Below are 18,530 nucleotides of genomic sequence, written 5' to 3' on the forward strand. Positions count from 1 at the left end.
TAAACACTCGCATGGGTTAGAGGGAAATAGATATTCAGAGGCCAAATTTTCCTGTTGTACCAGGGACTTTGAACATTGGACGATAGCTCCCATGATACTTCTATACCAGTGGGTTGGCTGTATTAAACCTTGCACAGTTCAACAATATCAACATTAATTCATCAAACCAACGTTCAGTTAAAGGCCAGTCGTTTCTTAGTTTAAAAAAAGGAGGATAAACAAAGTCTGATCAAAGACACTGCAAGACAGGACTCGGGGCATTCCAACAAGACAATGCTTAAAGAGAACTCTCATGCTAATCCAGTTGTGATGGACTGAATATGGTTCATGCACTTGGATGGAAAAAGACACTGGTGGTCACTCTGCAAGCCAGATAGGTACTGCACGGTACTGCACAGAAATTAAATCAAAAAGGATTTGTGCATGAAGTGAAAAAGTAAAAAGATGGCATGCCTCGTTAGACTGCATTATTCCGCCGTAAAATATCGCTGAAAGACACCACATTTCCATTCTTTAACAGACATCAGGAGAATCGTTACTTTTTTGCATATCTTTCATTCATTGGTTCTACATCATCGTCTATATCTCTCGTTTCCCTTTCCCCTGACTCTCAGTCTGAAGAAGGGTCTCGACCTGAAACGTCACCCATTCCTTCTCACCAGTGATGCTGCCTGTCCCGCTGAGTTACTCCAGGACTTTGTGTCCAGCAGGACAAGGTGACTTGTTTCAGAGGGACATCCAGTTAGTTGTTTCTTATGCCCAAGGTACCATTTACCCTAATATCCACCTAGAATCACAGTCATAGAACACGGAAACAGGCCCTTCGGCCCAACTCGTCCATACTGACCAAGATGCCCCATCTAGGATAGTCCCATATATCCTAGTACGGTCCATATTGCTCTAAATCTTTCCTGTCTATGTACCTGTCCAAGTGTCTTGTAAGTGCTGTTACAGTACCTGCCTCAATTACCTCTTCTGACAGCAGGGAATTCTTTCTTTACAGAGAGTAGTGGGTGCCTGGAACGTGCTGCCAGGAGTGGTGGTGGAGGCAGGTAGGATAGTGACATTTAAGAGGCACATGGATATGGAGGGATATGCATCACATGCTGGCAGAGGAGATTAGTTTAACCTGGCATCATGTTCGGCACAGACATTATGGGGGGCGAAGTATTAGAATTTTGACTGTGGAATACATCGGATGTTTTTTAGTGAGGCCATTTTTGTGAAGTCTATTCAGAATGGGAAGACAGAGAAGCTCTGGGGCTTGGAGTTGGTAAAGATTAACTTTAAAAATGATCGAACCTCATGACACAGAGATCAGGTGGTTTCACGAGACACAATAACGAACCATAAAATACAAGCTCTATAAAGACCACATTGACAGAAGCCTTGAAGTTCCATTCAACTCAGGAGTTAACTCTAACAATGTAAGGGTGCACATTTGGCCCATCAGTTCCATGCCAGCCCACAACAGGGCAATCCCATTAGTCCCATCCCTCCTTATTTCCCTGTGTCCCTTCAACTTGGTTTGTCACCCACCCACCAACTCTCCTTCGATCACCCTCGCCAGCGACCTACACACAGAGTCATTTACAGAGGCCCAGAACGTCTTTGAGATGCAGGGATCTGTAGACACCTCAAACCAAGATAGTGACTGGGAGATCTTGCAGACTCCACTGGAAGTCAGGATCGACCCTGGGTCACTGGAGATGTAGATGCAGCCCCACCACCAGATGTACATAACTAGATTCGACCCGTGCACACAGCCCCAGGCCACATCTGTAGCAACTGCACAGGCAACATCTGGTTATCTACATCTGCATCATAAAGTAGGGATATGGGGAGATGGCAGGAACGGGGTACTGATTGTGGATGATCAGCCATGTTCACATTGAATGGCGGTGCTGGCTCGAAGGGCCGAATGGCCTACTCCTGCACCTATTGTCTATTGTCGAAAGTCTATTCATCAGAAGGACTGCGGGTTTCAAGGGAAAATGGACCATCCACGTCTGCTGATGATTTCACTTGTTTCCAAATGTCTTTGATAATATTGATTACCCTATCAATGCAGCCAGTGTTGCCAGACCCACACCACCCTGGCCACACTCTCATTCCATCCCTACCATTGGGAAGAAGGTGGAGGAGGCTGAAAACCATGACCTCCAGGTTCAATAACATCTTGAATCTCAGCAACCACCAGGCTTTTCAACAACACTAACCTCAGCAATATGAACTTCTATGGACTGTGTTTAAGAAGGAACTGCAGATGCTGGAAAATCAAAGGTAGATAAAAATGCAGCAGGTGAGGCAGCATCACTGGAGAGAAGGAATAGGTGTTCGAGACCCTTCTTCAGACTGATCAGTCTGATCCTAAACGTCACCCATTCCTTCTCTCCATCAATGCTGCCTCACCCACTGAGTTTCTCCAGCATTTTATCTACCTTCTATGGGCTGTGTATTTGGCTGCACTATAGATTTTGGTTTTTTTAACACTAATATTATAGTTATTAACTTGTTGAATTATTATTTTCTGATATTAAAAATTCATTAGACAAATAATGGTGTATTGCGTGTACGGGACTGGTTAAGCTGCTACAAGTAAGAATTTCATTGCTCCATTGACAAATAAACATGCTTGACTCTTGAAGATAGACACAAAATGCTGGAGTAACTCAGCGGGACAGGCAGCATCTCTGGAGAGAAGGAATGGGTGACGTTTCGGGTCAGACTGATCAGTCTGAAGAAGGGTCTCGACCTGAAACATCACCCATTCCTTCTCTCCAGAGATGCTGCCTGTCCCGCTAAGTTACTCCAGCATTTTGTGTCTATCTTCGATTTAATCCAGCATCTGCAGTTCCTTCCGACACTCTTGACTCTTGCATGCCCCAAACAGATCTCAGTTAACTAACTGCTGACCAGTGTTTCAATATCATCACAACATATCAAAGGGTTTCTATGACAGTAGCCTCTATATATCTATCATGATCCTCTCCTACAACGTGGTTGGGATCAAGTACCTGGGCGAACACAAAACCTAACGACATTTCTGCATTAGCATAGAGTCATAAAGTGATACAGTGTGGAAACAGGTCCTTCGGCCCAACTTGCCCACACCGGCCAACAATGTCCCAGCTACACTAGTCCCACCTGCCTGCGCTTGGCCCATATCCCTCCAAACCTGTCCTATCCGTGTACCTGTCTATCTGTTTCTTAAACGTTGGGATAGCCCCAGCCTCAACTACCTCCTCTGGCAGCTCGTTCCATACACCCACCACCCTTTGTGTGAAAAAGTAACCCCTCAGATTCCTATTAAATCTTTTCCCCTTCACCTTGAACCTATGTCCTCTGGTCCTCGATTCCCCTACTCTGGGCAAGAGACTCTAATAATAATAATGGATGGGATTTATATAGCGCCTTTCTAATACTCAAGGCGCTTTACATCGCATTATTCATTCACTCCTCAGTCACACTCGGTGGTGGTAAGCTACTTCTGTAGCCACAGCTGCCCTGGGGCAGACTGACAGAAGCGTGGCTGCCAATCTGCGCCTACGGCCCCTCCGACCACCACCAATCACTCACACACATTCACACACAGGCAAAGGTGGGTGAAGTGTCTTGCCCAAGGACACAACGACAGTATGCACTCCAAGCGGGATTCGAACCGGCTACCTTCCGGTTGCCAGCCGAACACTTAGCCCATTGTGCCATCTGTCGTCCCATCTACGCGATCTATTCCTCTCATGCAGTATTAACAAATTTTAAAATCTTACTTCATCGGTGGTAAAATCTCTCACTGACGTGCCACAAGTTTCTAATCACAGAGGGCAAGCACTTTGGAGTGTCCCAAAGCCAACGTGGGCTAGTAGTTTAAGGAGGAATAATGCAGTCTTGTTCACATGCGTCTGATTCACCATCCTCCCTCCTACCCCCGCCTCCCCCCCTCAGTAAAAAGAAAATGAGAGACAAATTGATTGAACTAATGAAATACGTTACCATAGGAGGCTTTTTCTCAGACTCCTTCAAACAAAAAGCGATGGCATGCTGAATGCAATGGCAAAAAAAGAAGCATAAACGTATTGTACTAGACTCAGCCACGAGAGAGAAAGAGCTGAGATTGTCAGATGGCCAGCATGCAGTCGGTGTTTGGCTAAACAGGGCAAGACAGTGAGGGAACAGACCAGTGTCTCTTAGTGCACTCCATTGGTTGTGGTGACATTGGCCAACTCTCATCCAATTGTCCCCCAGTGACATCCAATTCATTGACCCACGGGTCGACCCCGGTCAGGAGAGGCCACCTGTTTTATTTTGCATGTCAGTGCCCCTCTCAACAAAAACAACCTTCTTCTCCCCACTCCTGTCCAGCAGAATGTACTGAGACTTGAAGGTGTGCACCATCCGGACTCAGGAACAGCTTCTTCCCCTCTGTTATCCGGGTTCTGGATGGTCCTTCCAGAAGCTAGGACACTGTCAGATTCACCTCTACCCCATTGTGGACATTGGACTTTGTCTCTGGAACTGGTGTGCTACAAAGCTGAGATTCTGCACTCTGTATCTTCCCCATTGCTCTACCTATTGTGCTAGAGTTTGGCTTGATTGTATTTATCTATAGTACATCTCATCTGTTTAGGGTTAACAGCATGAAAAAACAAAGCTTCTTGGTACTCGTGACAATAATAATCCTAATTCTGAAGGTCTTGACGCACGTAGACATGCCTTCACCCGTCAGTGCCCTCCCATCATAAGGTCATAAAGAATAGTAGAACTAGGCCATTCGGCCCATCAAGTCTATTCTGTCATTCAATCATGGCTGATCTATCTCTCTTAACCCCATTCTCCTGCCTTCTCCCCATAACCTCTGACACCCGCACTAATCAAGAATCTATCTATCTCGTCCTTAAAACTATCCACTGACTTGTGGCCTCCACAGCCTTCTGTGGCAATGAATTCCACAGATTCACCACCCGTTGACTAAAGAAATCTCTCCTCACCTCCTTCCTAAAAGAACATCCTTTAATTCTGAGGCTGTGACCTCTAGTCCTAGACTCTCCCATCATCATCTTCTTGTCCAGGTTGGAAGTTCCACAGATGGCAAGTGTTTAACTGGTCCTCCCCCGGCACCAGCCCTGCCCCCAAGTCCTCGATGACAAGGTCAATAGTGAGTCTGAGGCAGTGATGCTGATATCAGCACTACCCGCCGCAGACGTGGAGTAGAAGCCAATCAAACTCTATCCAATACAGGAAGGAACTGCAGATGCTGGGGTCTCGCCCCTGACTCTCAGTCTGAACAAGGATCTAGACCTAAACCGTCCCCCATTCCTTCTCTCCAGAGATGCTGCCTGTCCTGCCGAGTTCCTCCAGCATGTTGTGTCTACCCAATACACCTGGTTTGTATTATAATCACAGGAAAGGAAGAAAGCTGATCAATAGGAAGTGTTATTCTCCTGAACTATGCTGAGCTATAGGCTTGTGTGTCAAATATGTGATTCAGGAGGTTTGGCCAAGTAGGGTGTTGGTTGGTCACTACAATATAATCTGATGTTAATTACAAAAGGGCTCTCTCTCTTTGCCTCCTGCTGTGTTTATCCTGGACTGGGGAAGGTGTTATACATTCCATTGGATTGAGATTTTGAAGAGCACTTTCCCATGCTCTCCCATTCCCCCTGGCTCCAGGGATTAGGGATGATGCGGCATGGACCTCCGAGGACAGAGTTGGCCAATGGATTTGTAATTGAGTCGCTCAGGTAGTCTTCCAAAGATTAGTTGGGTCACAGTTCAGAATATTTCCAGCATTATTCTTTGATAACATTAGGTTTCCAATGCAAGATGGATTTTACTTGTCCCGAGACATTTGGGAAATACTTTTCTTCAGAAATTACCGCATGGACATTAAGTCTTTCACCTTATTTTTGGAATTCTATTTCACCCGAGTTTGGAATTCCCAATCCCGGGCTGTTCTGCGACTTTCCCCAGTTCCAGCCTTGTCAATCGTTCTAATGCACTAACTCACGTTGGGACTAACAGAATGTATTCACATCACGATTGGGGCTGTACACAAAGTGCTGGAGTAACTCAGCGGGTCTGACAGCATCTCTGGAGAGTATGGATAGGTGATGTTTCAGGTGCTTCAGCCCAAAACATCACCTGTCCATGTTCTCCATTTGCTGCTGCATGACCCGCTAATGTACTCCAGCATTTTGGGTCTTTTTGTCGAAACCAACATCTGCAGTTCCTGGCTTCTACATTTTGGATAGGATTGTGCTAGGCAAGGATGCTTTCCTTTCATTAGGCAATTCATTTTTCCCTTTCCCAATTACAAACAGTGCAGTGACTGGAAGGGACAATTTTACCAAGCCAATTAGCCTACAAACCTGTAGGTCTTTGAAGTGTGAGATCCTGGAGAAAACCCACGCAGTTCTTGGGGAGAATGTACAAACTCCGTACAGACAGCACCCGTAGTCAGGATAGAACCTGGGTCTCTGGTGCTGTAAGGCAGCGACTCTACCACTGCACCACCTGAACTGTTGTATTCCATCCCCAACTTGGCAGAAGGGTATCTCTGCACTGCGCCAATTGGGTCAAACCCTCTGAGATCCCACACCCCTTCTGCTCTACAATCCCAAACTCTCAGAACGGGTTCAGATCACAGCAACCTCCAATGGAATGGTCGAAGAGACACAGCTTTAAAAAGTATTCAAATCCTAACGAGGAAATCAAGTACCATTAACATTCACTCTCTAAGCCAAGGAGTCTGGGATTGCCACCTGTGTCAGTGCTTATAAGTAGACGACCAGTTTCAAATAGGATGTCAGAAAGGTTGACATGATATGATTCTGCAGTAGGAGGTAACCTTAATTATGATGAAGTTAAAATTCCCTGCTTTGTCCCCGATTGTATTGGGATGGAGATGGAGAAATCTGATGTGGGACGAAAGTATGGATGGGATTGAGCTCGGCAAGGGCGTCATCCTTTGCTTAGACAGATTCTTCCCGCTTATGGCAAGACTTAGTCTTACATCAGGACCAATATCTGTTTGGGAAATAATCTACTCCTCTTCCAGAGTGGTTCTCTTTACACCAATGCTGCTCATTACATCACAATGGAGTGTGCCAAAGTTCATCAGGTCATAAGTGATAGGAGCAGAATCAGGCCATTCGGCCCATCAAGTCTATTCCGCCATTCAATCATGGCTGATCTATCTCTCCCTCCTAACCTCATTCTCCTGCCTTCTCCCCATAACCCCTGACACCTGGAGATGCTGCAACTGAACCATAAGCTCATTACCTGGTTCACCTGGTTCACCCAGGTGTGTAGTCAAGTGACACAAGGCACAAGGCATCTCAGCCGCTCCTCTCACCACACCAACCTCATTTGCCTCAATGCCACCTTTACCCACTCAATCCATTCCTGGCCACTTCAAAATAGTTTCTACCTGCCACAGTAAATTTGACAGGAACACCTGCTGCAGGTATGCTAGTTTCTGGAAATATGATTGGGCTGGATGTCGAAGCTCCACAACTTTGCCTGTTATTGACCCAAGGGAAATAATGTACAGCAGATTGACACAAAAAGCTGGAGTAACTCAACGGGCCAGACAGCCCCTCTGGAGTAAAGGATTAGGTGACGTTTCAGGTCGAGACCCTCTTCAGACTGAGAATCAGGGAAAAGGGGAAAGAGAAATATGATAAGATGGTGATCTCTTGTTTCCCTTTTCCCCGACTCTCATCCGACCTGAAACGTCACCCATTCCTTCTCTCTTGAGATGCTGCCTGTCCCGCTGAGTTGCTCCAGCATTTTGTGTCAATCTTCGGTTTAAACCAGCATCTGCAGTTCCTTCCTACACATAATGTACTGTAGAGGTGTGCTGTGTAAACCAGCCACGATTCTACAATGACAGTTTGCTTGCGTGGGGCGATGCCGGTGGGATGGGATTGCACTCTGCGTGATATTTAAGGTCTCTAATTGTTAAACGTGGCACAACAAACAATCCCAGCTTCCTTTACTTGGCGAGAGACACCTCATGCAGAACCCAACACCCACTTGGAGGTTTAACAACGAAAAAAAGGATAAAATTCATCATATTCACGCAATTTGCAACTCAAACATACTTACAGTGCCCTCCATAATGTTTGGGACAAAGACCCATCATTTATTTATTTGCTTCTCTACTCCACAATTTGAGATTTGTAATAGAAAAAAAAAATCACACGTGGTTAAAGTGCACATTGTCAGATTTTAATAAAAGGTATTTTTATACATTTTGGTTTCACCATGTAGAAATTAAAGCTGTGTTTATACACAGTCCCCCCATTTCAGCCAAGCACCATGTTTGGGACACATGGCTTCACAGGTGTTTGTAATTGCTCAGGTGTGTTTTAATGCCTCCTTAATGCAGGTATAAGAGAGCTCACAGCACCTAGTCTTTCCTCCAGTATTTCCAACCTTCAAACATACTGCTAAAACAACAAAGGAGTTTTTCAAAGCTAAAATATGGTCAATTCTTGAGGTGGCCAAGTCAATCACCCGATCTGAACCCAACTGAGCATGCCTTTTATATGCTGAAGAGAAAACTGAAGGGGACTAGCCCACAAAACAAGCATAAGCTAAAGATGGCTGCAATACAGGCCTAGCAGAGCATCACCAGAGAAGACACTGAAACCAAAATGTATGAAAAAGGCCTTTATTAAAATCTGACAATGTGCGCTTCAACCACATGTGATTTTTTCTATTACAAATCTCAAATTGAGGCAAATAAATAAATGATGGGTCTTTGTCCCAAACATTATGGAGGGCACTGTACATCGACTCAATAGAATTCAGTTCGTCAAAATTGGCTCCTTTCTCAAAACAAAAAGGTAAAAGGGGCAGGAATTTAGGGGGAGGGGGAGAGGATTGAAGGGGTGAGATGCAGTAAATGTTTAGAGGAAGAACTCACAGGAACTAGCTTCCAATACCACTTGGTGGGGCACTGATGAGGTCAGTGTGGCACGGGGCACAGAGAGACCAAAGGGCAAGGGGGCAAAGAGGGAAGAAAAAGGGGGAAGAAAGAGAAGAATGTGAATTCACAAGTGCTTCAGACTTGCACGAATACAAGAAATATTGAATACATGTTAAATATTTCTGACAAATTCAAAGCTTTAAAAAAAAACACAAGGTAGGCAGAAGATTCAGATTTCAATGCACAAACTTTCCTCGTGTCCCCTTAAAGTTATGGAAAAATGCTGCAACTTTGCCCCTCAGTAATAAAAGTCCAAGTCAGAGATACACAGGTTAATGGCAACACAGGTTAACAGGACACTGTGGCATTTCTGCAAACTTTACTGACATAGCATTCACATTCCTGGACTATTGACATGGAGCTGTGGGCTTGTATTCAAAGTGAAGTGATAAAAATGTAGAATAAAATATAACAAAATTAGTCTCCGTGAGGGCAACAAATGAATCTGCAATCATGAACTGTGCAGCACAAGAACAGGTCCTTTGACACAAATGTCCATGCCGAACATGATGCATATCTTTCCATTCCCTTTGTATCCATGCACCTATCTAAAAGCCTCTTAAACACCACTATCATATCTGCATCTAACTTTTTTTTAAATTTCAAAATAGATTCGAGAAATAAATATATACAGTACATAATCCTTACAAAACTCCATCCGACATTCTCGGAGGCTATACTTACTATACAATACAGTTTCCCCAAATCACAATTTTACCCCACACCCTTGCCACTCATGTGGCCCACTGGCGTGGAATCCCTTCCCTTATTTTGAGGGGCGTCTCCACCACACCCTGCCCCCATGTCCAGCAGCGGAAGGAACCTAGACTGTGGTTCTCCCCCACCGAGCCTTGGCGTTGGCTGCACCGAGCTTCAGTGGGTTTAACACCAGCACTCCACCACTCTGTGTAAAAAAAAACTTATCCTACAAGTCTCCTTCAACTTGCTCCTCTCACTTTAAAGCTATGTCCTCTTATCTTTGACATTTCTGCCCTGGGAAAAAAAATTCTGGCTATCTACCCTATCTATCCCTCTCTTAATTTTTTTTTTTTTTATCAGGTCTTCAACCTCTGGTGCTCCATAGAAACCAATCCAAAGTCTCCTTGAAGGCCCTAAACCAGGCAGCATTTTGGTAAACGTCTTCTGAACCCTTTCCAAAGTCTCCACACCCTTCCAGTAATGGGGCGAGCAGAACTAATCACAATACTCCAAATACAACCAAACCAAAGTCTTTATGAAGCCGCATCATGGCTTCCTGACTCTTGTACGCAATGCTCTAACTGATGAAGGCAAGCATACTGTACCACAAGCAGACCATTGGAAATGGTCCTTAACTTGGTAGCATTGACAGATTGGATGTTTTCTGTGTAACAATGGCAGCCACTCAGAGCCAACACATGTGGTGGACAGTGAAAGCAGTGCTGGTAAAAGGCCTCTAAATCCACCCAAGTCTCCATCTTCCACTGAGCCAAGCCATATCCCTCCCCACGCTGACATGAAACTTCTTGCAACCTGAAGCCATCGCTGAAAACCAAAACCCGACACACCTCATTGGCAGGTCCTATAAACATTGATCAGAGAATTACTGAAGAGACAGACAATTGGGGTTCCTTGGGGGGGGGTAGAATGGGGAAAGGATGTCACAAATATGGAGCAAGTTATCTGGAGAAAGATGGGAAGCAAGTTTGATGGGAAGCGAGGTTCCTGATCCTATTCAGGTTCGATATTAAGATACAAGGACAGGTAACTCAGTGGGTCAGACAGCATCTCTGGAGAAAACAATGTCTGACCCGCTGAGTTACTCCAACTTTTTCTGTCTATCTTTGGATTACAGTGCGGAAACAGGCCCTTCGGCCCATTGAGTCCGTGCCGACCAGCGATCCCCGCACACTAACACTATCCTACACACACTAGGGCAATTTTACATTCATACCAAGCCAATTAACCTACAAACCTGTACGTCTTTGGAGTGTGGGAGGAAACCAAAGATCCCGGAGAAAACCCATGCAGGTCACAGGGATAACGTACAAACTCCGTACAGACAGCACCCGTAGGCAGGATTGAACCTGGGTCTCTGGCGCTGTAAAGCAGTGGCTCTACCGCTACCCAGAAAATAAAAATCAGCCATGTGCTGGCTTTGATCTGTGGCAGACCGATCTCAAACCCACTCTGCATTGCCCAAGCAAGGAGCTGGGCTGATCAATTTAGTCAAAAGGTAGAGAGAGGCTACATGGACAGTGAAGAGTCTTTCTTACAAAACTCGAATGGGAAAGCATCACAAATTACAAGCTTAATACGAGGACTTAATAGAAGGCTTGCATGGTGCGTTACTTTACAAATGTATCAGGTATGGTATCAGCCTGTCAACATCCGCAATCTTCATCCTAACATCTTGAACACCAAATCTCCTTGAAGTGATGATTGTATCGTTTCATTTATCCCTCATCTCTCTTCTTCAAAGCCTTTAATTCTCCATTGGCAGAGCTACAGTAACTTCAAGCCTCAGTCACTTCACCACACTCTGGTGACCCGGGTCACCTGCCCCTGAACTATAGACTCTTGCCCCACCCAACACCAAATAACAAGAGTCAGAATGTCAAATGGGATGGGAGGAGATGGAAGCAGGGGTTAAACAAAGGCAGAAAGCAGCCCGAGAAACATTACTCATAGTTCAAAGCGCTGAGTTCTAATGTCTTAAGCAGCTGGTGTCATGGTTCAACCATTCGGCACAGCAACACTCACCCCTTGGTTGTTTGGACTGTCCGCGCCCGGCGGCTGCCTCAGTTGGTGCAAGCGCTCGGAAACCTCCTTTAGCTTCTGGTTTATCTGAGGTATGTGGGGGGGGGGGGGGAGAGGAGAAGTCAAATAAGATGGGTGAGGGGGGTGGGGGGGGTGGAGGGGAATGTGACAGTGGGAGAGAAATGAACAAAAACATCAACCTTATTCAGATCTCATCAGATTCTCAATAACCTTCCATTCTTCTACCACTCAAGGACCTATCTCACCCCGGTCACTCCCTCTTCTCCCTTCTCCCATCGGGCAAGAGGTACAGAAGTGTGAAAACACACACCTCCAGATTCAGAGACAGTTTCTTCCCGGCTGTTATCAGGCAACTGAACCATCCTACCACCAACTAGAGAGCGGTCCTGACCTCCCATCTACCTCATTGGAGACACTCGGACTATCTTTAATCAGACCTCATCTAGCGCTAAACGTTATTCCCTTTACCCTGAATCTGTACACTGTGGACGGCTCGATTGTAATCATGTAGTTTTTTCGATGACAGGACAGCACGCAACAAAAAAGCTTTTCTCTGTACCTCGGTACAGGTGACATTAATAAACTCAACTAATCTAATCTCCCACACCCATGAATATTTTGTCACCGAGTCAAACAGGACGGAAGCAGGTCTTTTGGCCCAACTTGTCCATGCCGACCAGTGTCTTCCTGAGCCAGCCCCATGTGTCTGCATTTGGCCCATTCCCCTCTTAATCTGTTCTATCTATAAACCTGCAAAATATCTCGTAAATATTTTAATTTAATGCGTCACCACCTATCCATGTTCTCCACAGATGCTGCCTGACCCGCTGAGTTACTCCAGCACTCTGTGAAACGTCATCTATTCATGTTCTCCACAGATGCTGCCTGACCCGCTGAGTTACTCCAGCACTCTGTGAAACGTCACCTATTCATGTTCTCCACAGATGCTGCCTGACCCGCTGAGTTACTCCAGCACTCTGTGAAACGTCACCTATTCATGTTCTCCACAGATGCTGCCTGACCCGCTGAGTTACTCCAGCACTCTGTGAAACGTCACCTATCCACGTTCTCCACAGATGCTGCCTGACCCGCTGAGTTATGGTGCAGCAGCATCTATGGAGTGAAGGAAATAGGCAACGTTTCGAGCTGAAACCCTTCTGGAAATAGGCAACGTTTCGGGCCGAAACCCAGAAGGGTTTCGACCCGAAACGTTGCCTATTTCCTTAGCTCCATTGATACTGCTGCACCCGCTGAGTTACTCCAGCACTCTGTGAAACGTCACCTATCCATGTTCTCCACAGATGCTGCCTGACCCGCTGAGTTACTCCAGCACTCTGTGAAACGTCACCTATCCATGTTCTCCACAGATGCTGCCTGACCCGCTGAGTTACTCCAGCACTCTGTGTCTTTCATTACTCCATCACTTTTATTACTCAAGCACTTTGTGTCCTTTTGTGCAAAACTTCCCACTGCCCCTCAGTGGTCCACATAACACCAATAAACCCAGACGCAACTTTGTGAGTCGTTACCTTGTCTACCCAGAGAAGCAGCCTGAACTCAGCCCCGGCTGCCACTTGCTTCGATGGGCTCAGGTTTGCGATCTCCTCCGCGGCTGTGGCCACCGCTGTTCCACTCAGCGTTTCCAACATGTAGGCAGTCATGAGGGCATCGATAACAGACAGGTGGGCACCCTGTGTGCAGAAAACCCAGTCAGTCCACTCAAATCCAACAAAGCTTTGCCCAGTGTTATGGCACACATCCGTACCACTAACCAACACCTCTAAACATTGGCACATTTTTTATGATATATCATATTAACAATATATTTACATTTTAACATGCGTTGACTTTATACTTTTTACTTGGCTTATTGGTTGGTTTCTTGAGAAACAGACTTGGGCGTTATTAGGAAAGTTATCTCTCACTTGGACAGGTACATGGATAGGAAGTTTCTGCAGGGATATGGGCCAAACATGATGTAGGAGCATGTTATAGGAGCATAATCGGCCCATCAAATCTACTCTGCCAGTCATTCATGGCTGATCTCAGCCTTCTAATCCCATTTTCCAGCCTTCTCCCCATAAGCCTTGACACCCGTTCTAATCAAGAATTTGTCTATCTCTGCCTTAAAAAATATCCACTGACTTGGCCTCCACAGCCCTCTGTGGCAATGAGTTCCACAGATTAACTACCCTCTAACTAAAGAAGTTTCTTCTCACCTCTTTTCTAAAAGAGCACTCTTTAATTCTGAGGCTATGACCTCTGGTCCTAGACTCTCCCACCAGTGAAAACATCCACTCTATCTATGTCTTTCATTATTCTGTAAGTTTCAATGAGGTCTCCCCTCAACCGTCTAAACTCCAGCGAGGACAGGCCCAGTGCCGTCAAACGCTCATCGTATGCTAACCCACTCATTCCTGGAATCATTCTTGTAAACCTCCTCTGGACCCTCTTCAGTAACGCAATGCTGTTGTGCTGAATGTCAAGGGCAGGCCATGATAACACTTGCACTTGTAGACAAAACAGGCCCAATCTCTCCAGAGCCAAGGAGCCACAACTGGAGAAATTATGGGAGAAAATGCAAACCACGACTAACGGCTGGAAACAACTTCACTCCTCACCATGCCAAATGCCAAACAGATTCAACCTCAGGCTTCACATTAAAGGTTTCCTGCACACTAATCAGTTACAACTGATTCCACAATGAAGCTGTGGTTGAAGTGGATAAGGGTCTTCGACTCTCCATATATCCATACTGTGTTAAAAAGTTGTCCTTCAGGTCCCTTATAAAATTGTCTGATTGCATCATTTAAACCTATGCCCTGACCCGCTGAGTTACTCCAGCACTCTGTGAAACATCACCTATCCATGTTCTCCACAGATGCTGCCTGACCCGCTGAGTTACTCCAGCACTCTGTGAAACGTCACCTATCCATGTTCTCCACAGATGCTGCCTGACCCGCTGAGTTACTCCACACTCTGTGAAACGTCACCTATCCATGTTCTCCACAGATGCTGCCTGACCCGCTGAGTTACTCCACACTCTGTGAAACGTCACCTATCCATGTACTCCACAGATGCTGCCTGACCCGCTGAGTTACTCCAGCACTCTGTGAAACGTCACCTATCCATGTTCTCCACAGATGCTGCCTGACCCGCTGAGTTACTCCAGCACTCTGTGAAACGTCACCTATCCATGTTCTCCACAGATGCTGCCTGACCCACTGAGTTACTCCAGCACTCTGTGAAACGTCACCTATCCATGTTCTCCACAGATGCTGCCTGACCCGCTGAGTTACTCCAACACTCTGTGAAACGTCACCTATCCATGTTCTCCACAGATGCTGCCTGACCCGCTGAGTTACTATGCCAGCACATTATGTCTACACTGGAAAACTCGACTTTCCCTTCCAACTTTTCCTTCCTCTCAAGGGTGGTGGGAGGAGGAGAACGTTGGCAGAATGCAACAACATTAATAGCAACAATAACAAGAAGTACTCCATGAACGGGCGTCTCCCTGGCATTCACAGACGGACGGATCCCCTGTAGCTCGGTGTTGGAAGTGGGTGAGAGGTTACAAGGAATCCTGAAACTTGTGCTCAAATGTAGCGTCAAGCTGCCACAAGTACGGCAAATATTTCTTTGTTGCTGTTCATATCTGGTGCACGCAACAAATAAACACTCTTGTACCTCAGTGCAGGACAGGGGAACAAGATACAGGCCCTCTGGAGTCAACAAGCTTCTGAGCTGGGCGTTCACATATTAAGTGGGCAGAAGGGTGCTGATGGCATAAACTAGAGCAGGTGCCTCACAGCACCAGAGACCCGGGTTCGATCCCGACCTCGGGTGCTGTCTGTGTGGAGTTTGTACGTTCTCCCCGTGACCACATGGGATTCCACCTGGTGCTTCAGTTTCCTCCCACATCTCAAAGACGTGGGGGTTTGCAGGTTCATCGGCCCTCTGTAAATTGCCCCCTGGTGCGTAGGGAGTGAATGAGATGGTGTGGATAACATCGAACTAGTGTGAACGAGCGTCGATGGTCGGTGTGGACTCGGTGGGCTGCGGTGAAAGAGAGGGGGGGGGGGGGATAAAATATAGGACTCTGGGATGGGGGATGAACCTACAGAGGAGGGGGAGGAGCAGGGTGACTGGGGTGGTGACAATGGTGAGAGAAATCTGTGTGCAATTACTTGAAATTGGAGAATTCGATGTTCATACCGTCAGGCTGTTGGGTGCCCAAGCGGAATATGAGGTCTGATCCTCCAGTCTGCGTGTGGCCTCTCTCTGGCAATGGAGGAGGCCCAGGACAGAAAGATCAGTATGGGAATGGGAAGGAGAGTTAAAATGGTTCGCAACCAAGAGATCCCGCCAACCTTAAATTTAAATTTAAATTTCTTTATTTATATAGCACATTTTTAGTCAACTTGCATTGACCCCAAAGTGCTTCACATAATTACATCCACACACACAGGCAAAGGTGGGTGAAGTGTCTTGCCCAAGGACACACACAGGCAAAGGTGGGTGAAGTGTCTTGCCCAAGGACACAACGACAGTATGCACTCCAAGCGGGATTCGAACCAGCTACCTTCCGGTTGCCAGCCGAACACTTAGCCCATTGTGCCATCTGTCGTCCACCTTGGCAGACAAAGTGTGAAGACAAGGTCCAGCCTCACATTGGTTCGTGCAACACACATTGCACCATGCACATGTTTTAGATCTCAATATATCTGATGCAAAGTGCCGGAGTAACTCAGTGGGGAAGGCAACATCTGTTGAGAGAAGGAACGGGTGACGTTTTGGGTCGAGACCCTTCGTCTGAAGAAGAGTCTCGACCCAAAACGTCACCCATTCCTTCTCTCCAGAGATGCTGCCTGTCCCGCTGAGTTACTCCGGCATTCTGTGTCTAACAGGATAACGTTGTTACATTGGAGATAAGGATTAGGGGAGATGCTGGCATTGAACCACCGGATACTGAAGCCAAAAGCATGGCAGGCAAGCGGAATGTGGAGCACCAGTGTGTTGCCATGGTGACTGCACTGCTGCACAGTACACTGGAGCGCATCTCCTGACAAGAACGCAGGGACAGTGTTGACCATTGCTGCTCCAAAGCTCATGTTGATAAACGATAGGAGCAGAATTAGGCCATTCGGCCCATCAAGTCTACTCCACCATGTGGATTGAAACCTTTTTACATTCTGGATTATAAGATCCACTTCCGAGGTCCATTTTAACTGTGACAATGTTTGGGCAGGGAGGGGCACATCAGTGAGCAGTACTGAACTACTATCTACCTCATTACCGACCCTCGGACTATCCTTGATCGGATGTTACCCTGCACTAAACGTTATTCCCTTATCATGTATCTATACACTGTAAATGGCTCGATTGTAACCACGTATCGTCTTTCCGCTGACTGGATAGCGCACAACAAAAGCTTTTCACTGTACCTCGGTACACCTGACATTAAACTAAACTAAGCTGTTCCCCATGTTGGGTGAGTCCAGAACCAGGGGCCACAGTTTAAGAATAAGGGGTTGGCCATTTAGAACGGAGACGAGGAAAAACTTTTTCACCCAGAGAGTTGTGAATCTGTGGAATTCTCTGCCTCAGTAGGCAGTGGGGGCCAATTCTCTGGATACTTTCAAGAGAGAGTTAGATAGGGCTCTTAAAGATAGCGGAGTTAGGGGATATAGGGAGAAGGCAGGAACGGGGTACTGATTGGGGATGATCAGCCATGATCACATTGAATGGTGGTGCAGGCTCGAAGGGCCGAATGGCCTACTCCTGCACCTATTGTCTAGTTAAACAACCTCCGCCTGTAACAGGAGCCCTGTGATCACACGTTCCTGACCTTCCCGCTTAAGAGTTCTAAGACTGGGACCTGGTACCAGTCGGCACGGACACCCACTGCCCGCTGAGATGACGTGTTTGTTTACAGATTTAACTGGTGTAGACATCAAAGCAAACAGGCAACTCCAGCAGGACTTGTAGACCAATCCCCAAGGCTCAACAGGTCAGTATCCCTTGGTATCGATTCCAGGGATCGATCCAGGTCATTTAGTGATGCAGCTCTCGAGAGGCCCCTTTGCACTGTTTGAGCCTGGTGTATTAAGTGTCCTGTTACTGGGCATGAGGCATTCAATCACGACACATCACCAGATGCTCAGGGAGACAGCGGAGACAGAGAAATGCCACTGCATTTCGCATTCTCCTGAACAAAACGATCGATCCAACAAGCTGAAGATCCCGCTCCACAATTCCTTCAGCCTCAAGCATCAAGACCCTCTGATTTTAGATGATCAGCCATAGAAACATAGAAACATAGAAAATAGGTGCAGGAGTAGAGGCCATTCGGCCCTTCGAGCCTGCACCGCCATTCAATATGATCATGGCTGATCATCCAACTCAGTATCCTGTACCTGCCTTCTCTCCATACCCCCTGATCCCTTTAGCCACAAGGGCCACATCTAACTCCCTCTTAAATATAGCCAATGAACTGTGGCCTCAACTACCTTCTGTGGCAGAGAATTCCACAGATTCACCACTCTCTGTGTGAAAAATGTTTTTCTCATCTCGGTCCTAAAAGATTTCCCCCTTATCCTTAAACTGTGACCCCTTGTCCTGGACTTCCCCAACATCGGGAACCCCAGCCATGATCATATTGAATGGCGGTGCTGGCTCGAAGGGCCGAATGGCCTACTCCTGCACCTATTTTCCTATGTTTCTATGTTTATGGACAAACCAGGACGTCTTTGGAGTTTGAGGGGGGAACCGG

At 46.5% G+C, this 18,530-nt stretch overlaps 1 protein-coding gene across 3 annotated transcripts in view; it reads right to left on the reverse strand.

Annotated features, from left to right (window-relative positions):
- camsap3 (calmodulin regulated spectrin associated protein family member 3) overlaps positions 1 to 18,530 on the reverse strand; it is an 87,020-nt gene that overhangs the window by 21,901 nt on the left and 46,589 nt on the right. The window contains exons 3-6 of one of the 3 annotated variants that reach the window (XM_033051020.1): positions 13,285 to 13,446; positions 11,738 to 11,821; positions 8,933 to 8,965; positions 3,994 to 4,041 (exon numbers count right to left, since the gene is read on the reverse strand). In XM_033051020.1, the coding sequence (XP_032906911.1) occupies positions 3,994 to 4,041; positions 8,933 to 8,965; positions 11,738 to 11,821; positions 13,285 to 13,446 (327 nt within the window). The remainder of the gene's footprint in view (positions 1 to 3,993; positions 4,042 to 8,932; positions 8,966 to 11,737; positions 11,822 to 13,284; positions 13,447 to 18,530) is intronic. The other 2 variants (XM_033051022.1, XM_033051021.1) reach the window with 2 other exon arrangements.

Source organism: Amblyraja radiata, chromosome 35, assembly GCF_010909765.2.
Source record: "Amblyraja radiata isolate CabotCenter1 chromosome 35, sAmbRad1.1.pri, whole genome shotgun sequence".
NCBI lineage: Eukaryota > Metazoa > Chordata > Chondrichthyes > Rajiformes > Rajidae > Amblyraja > Amblyraja radiata.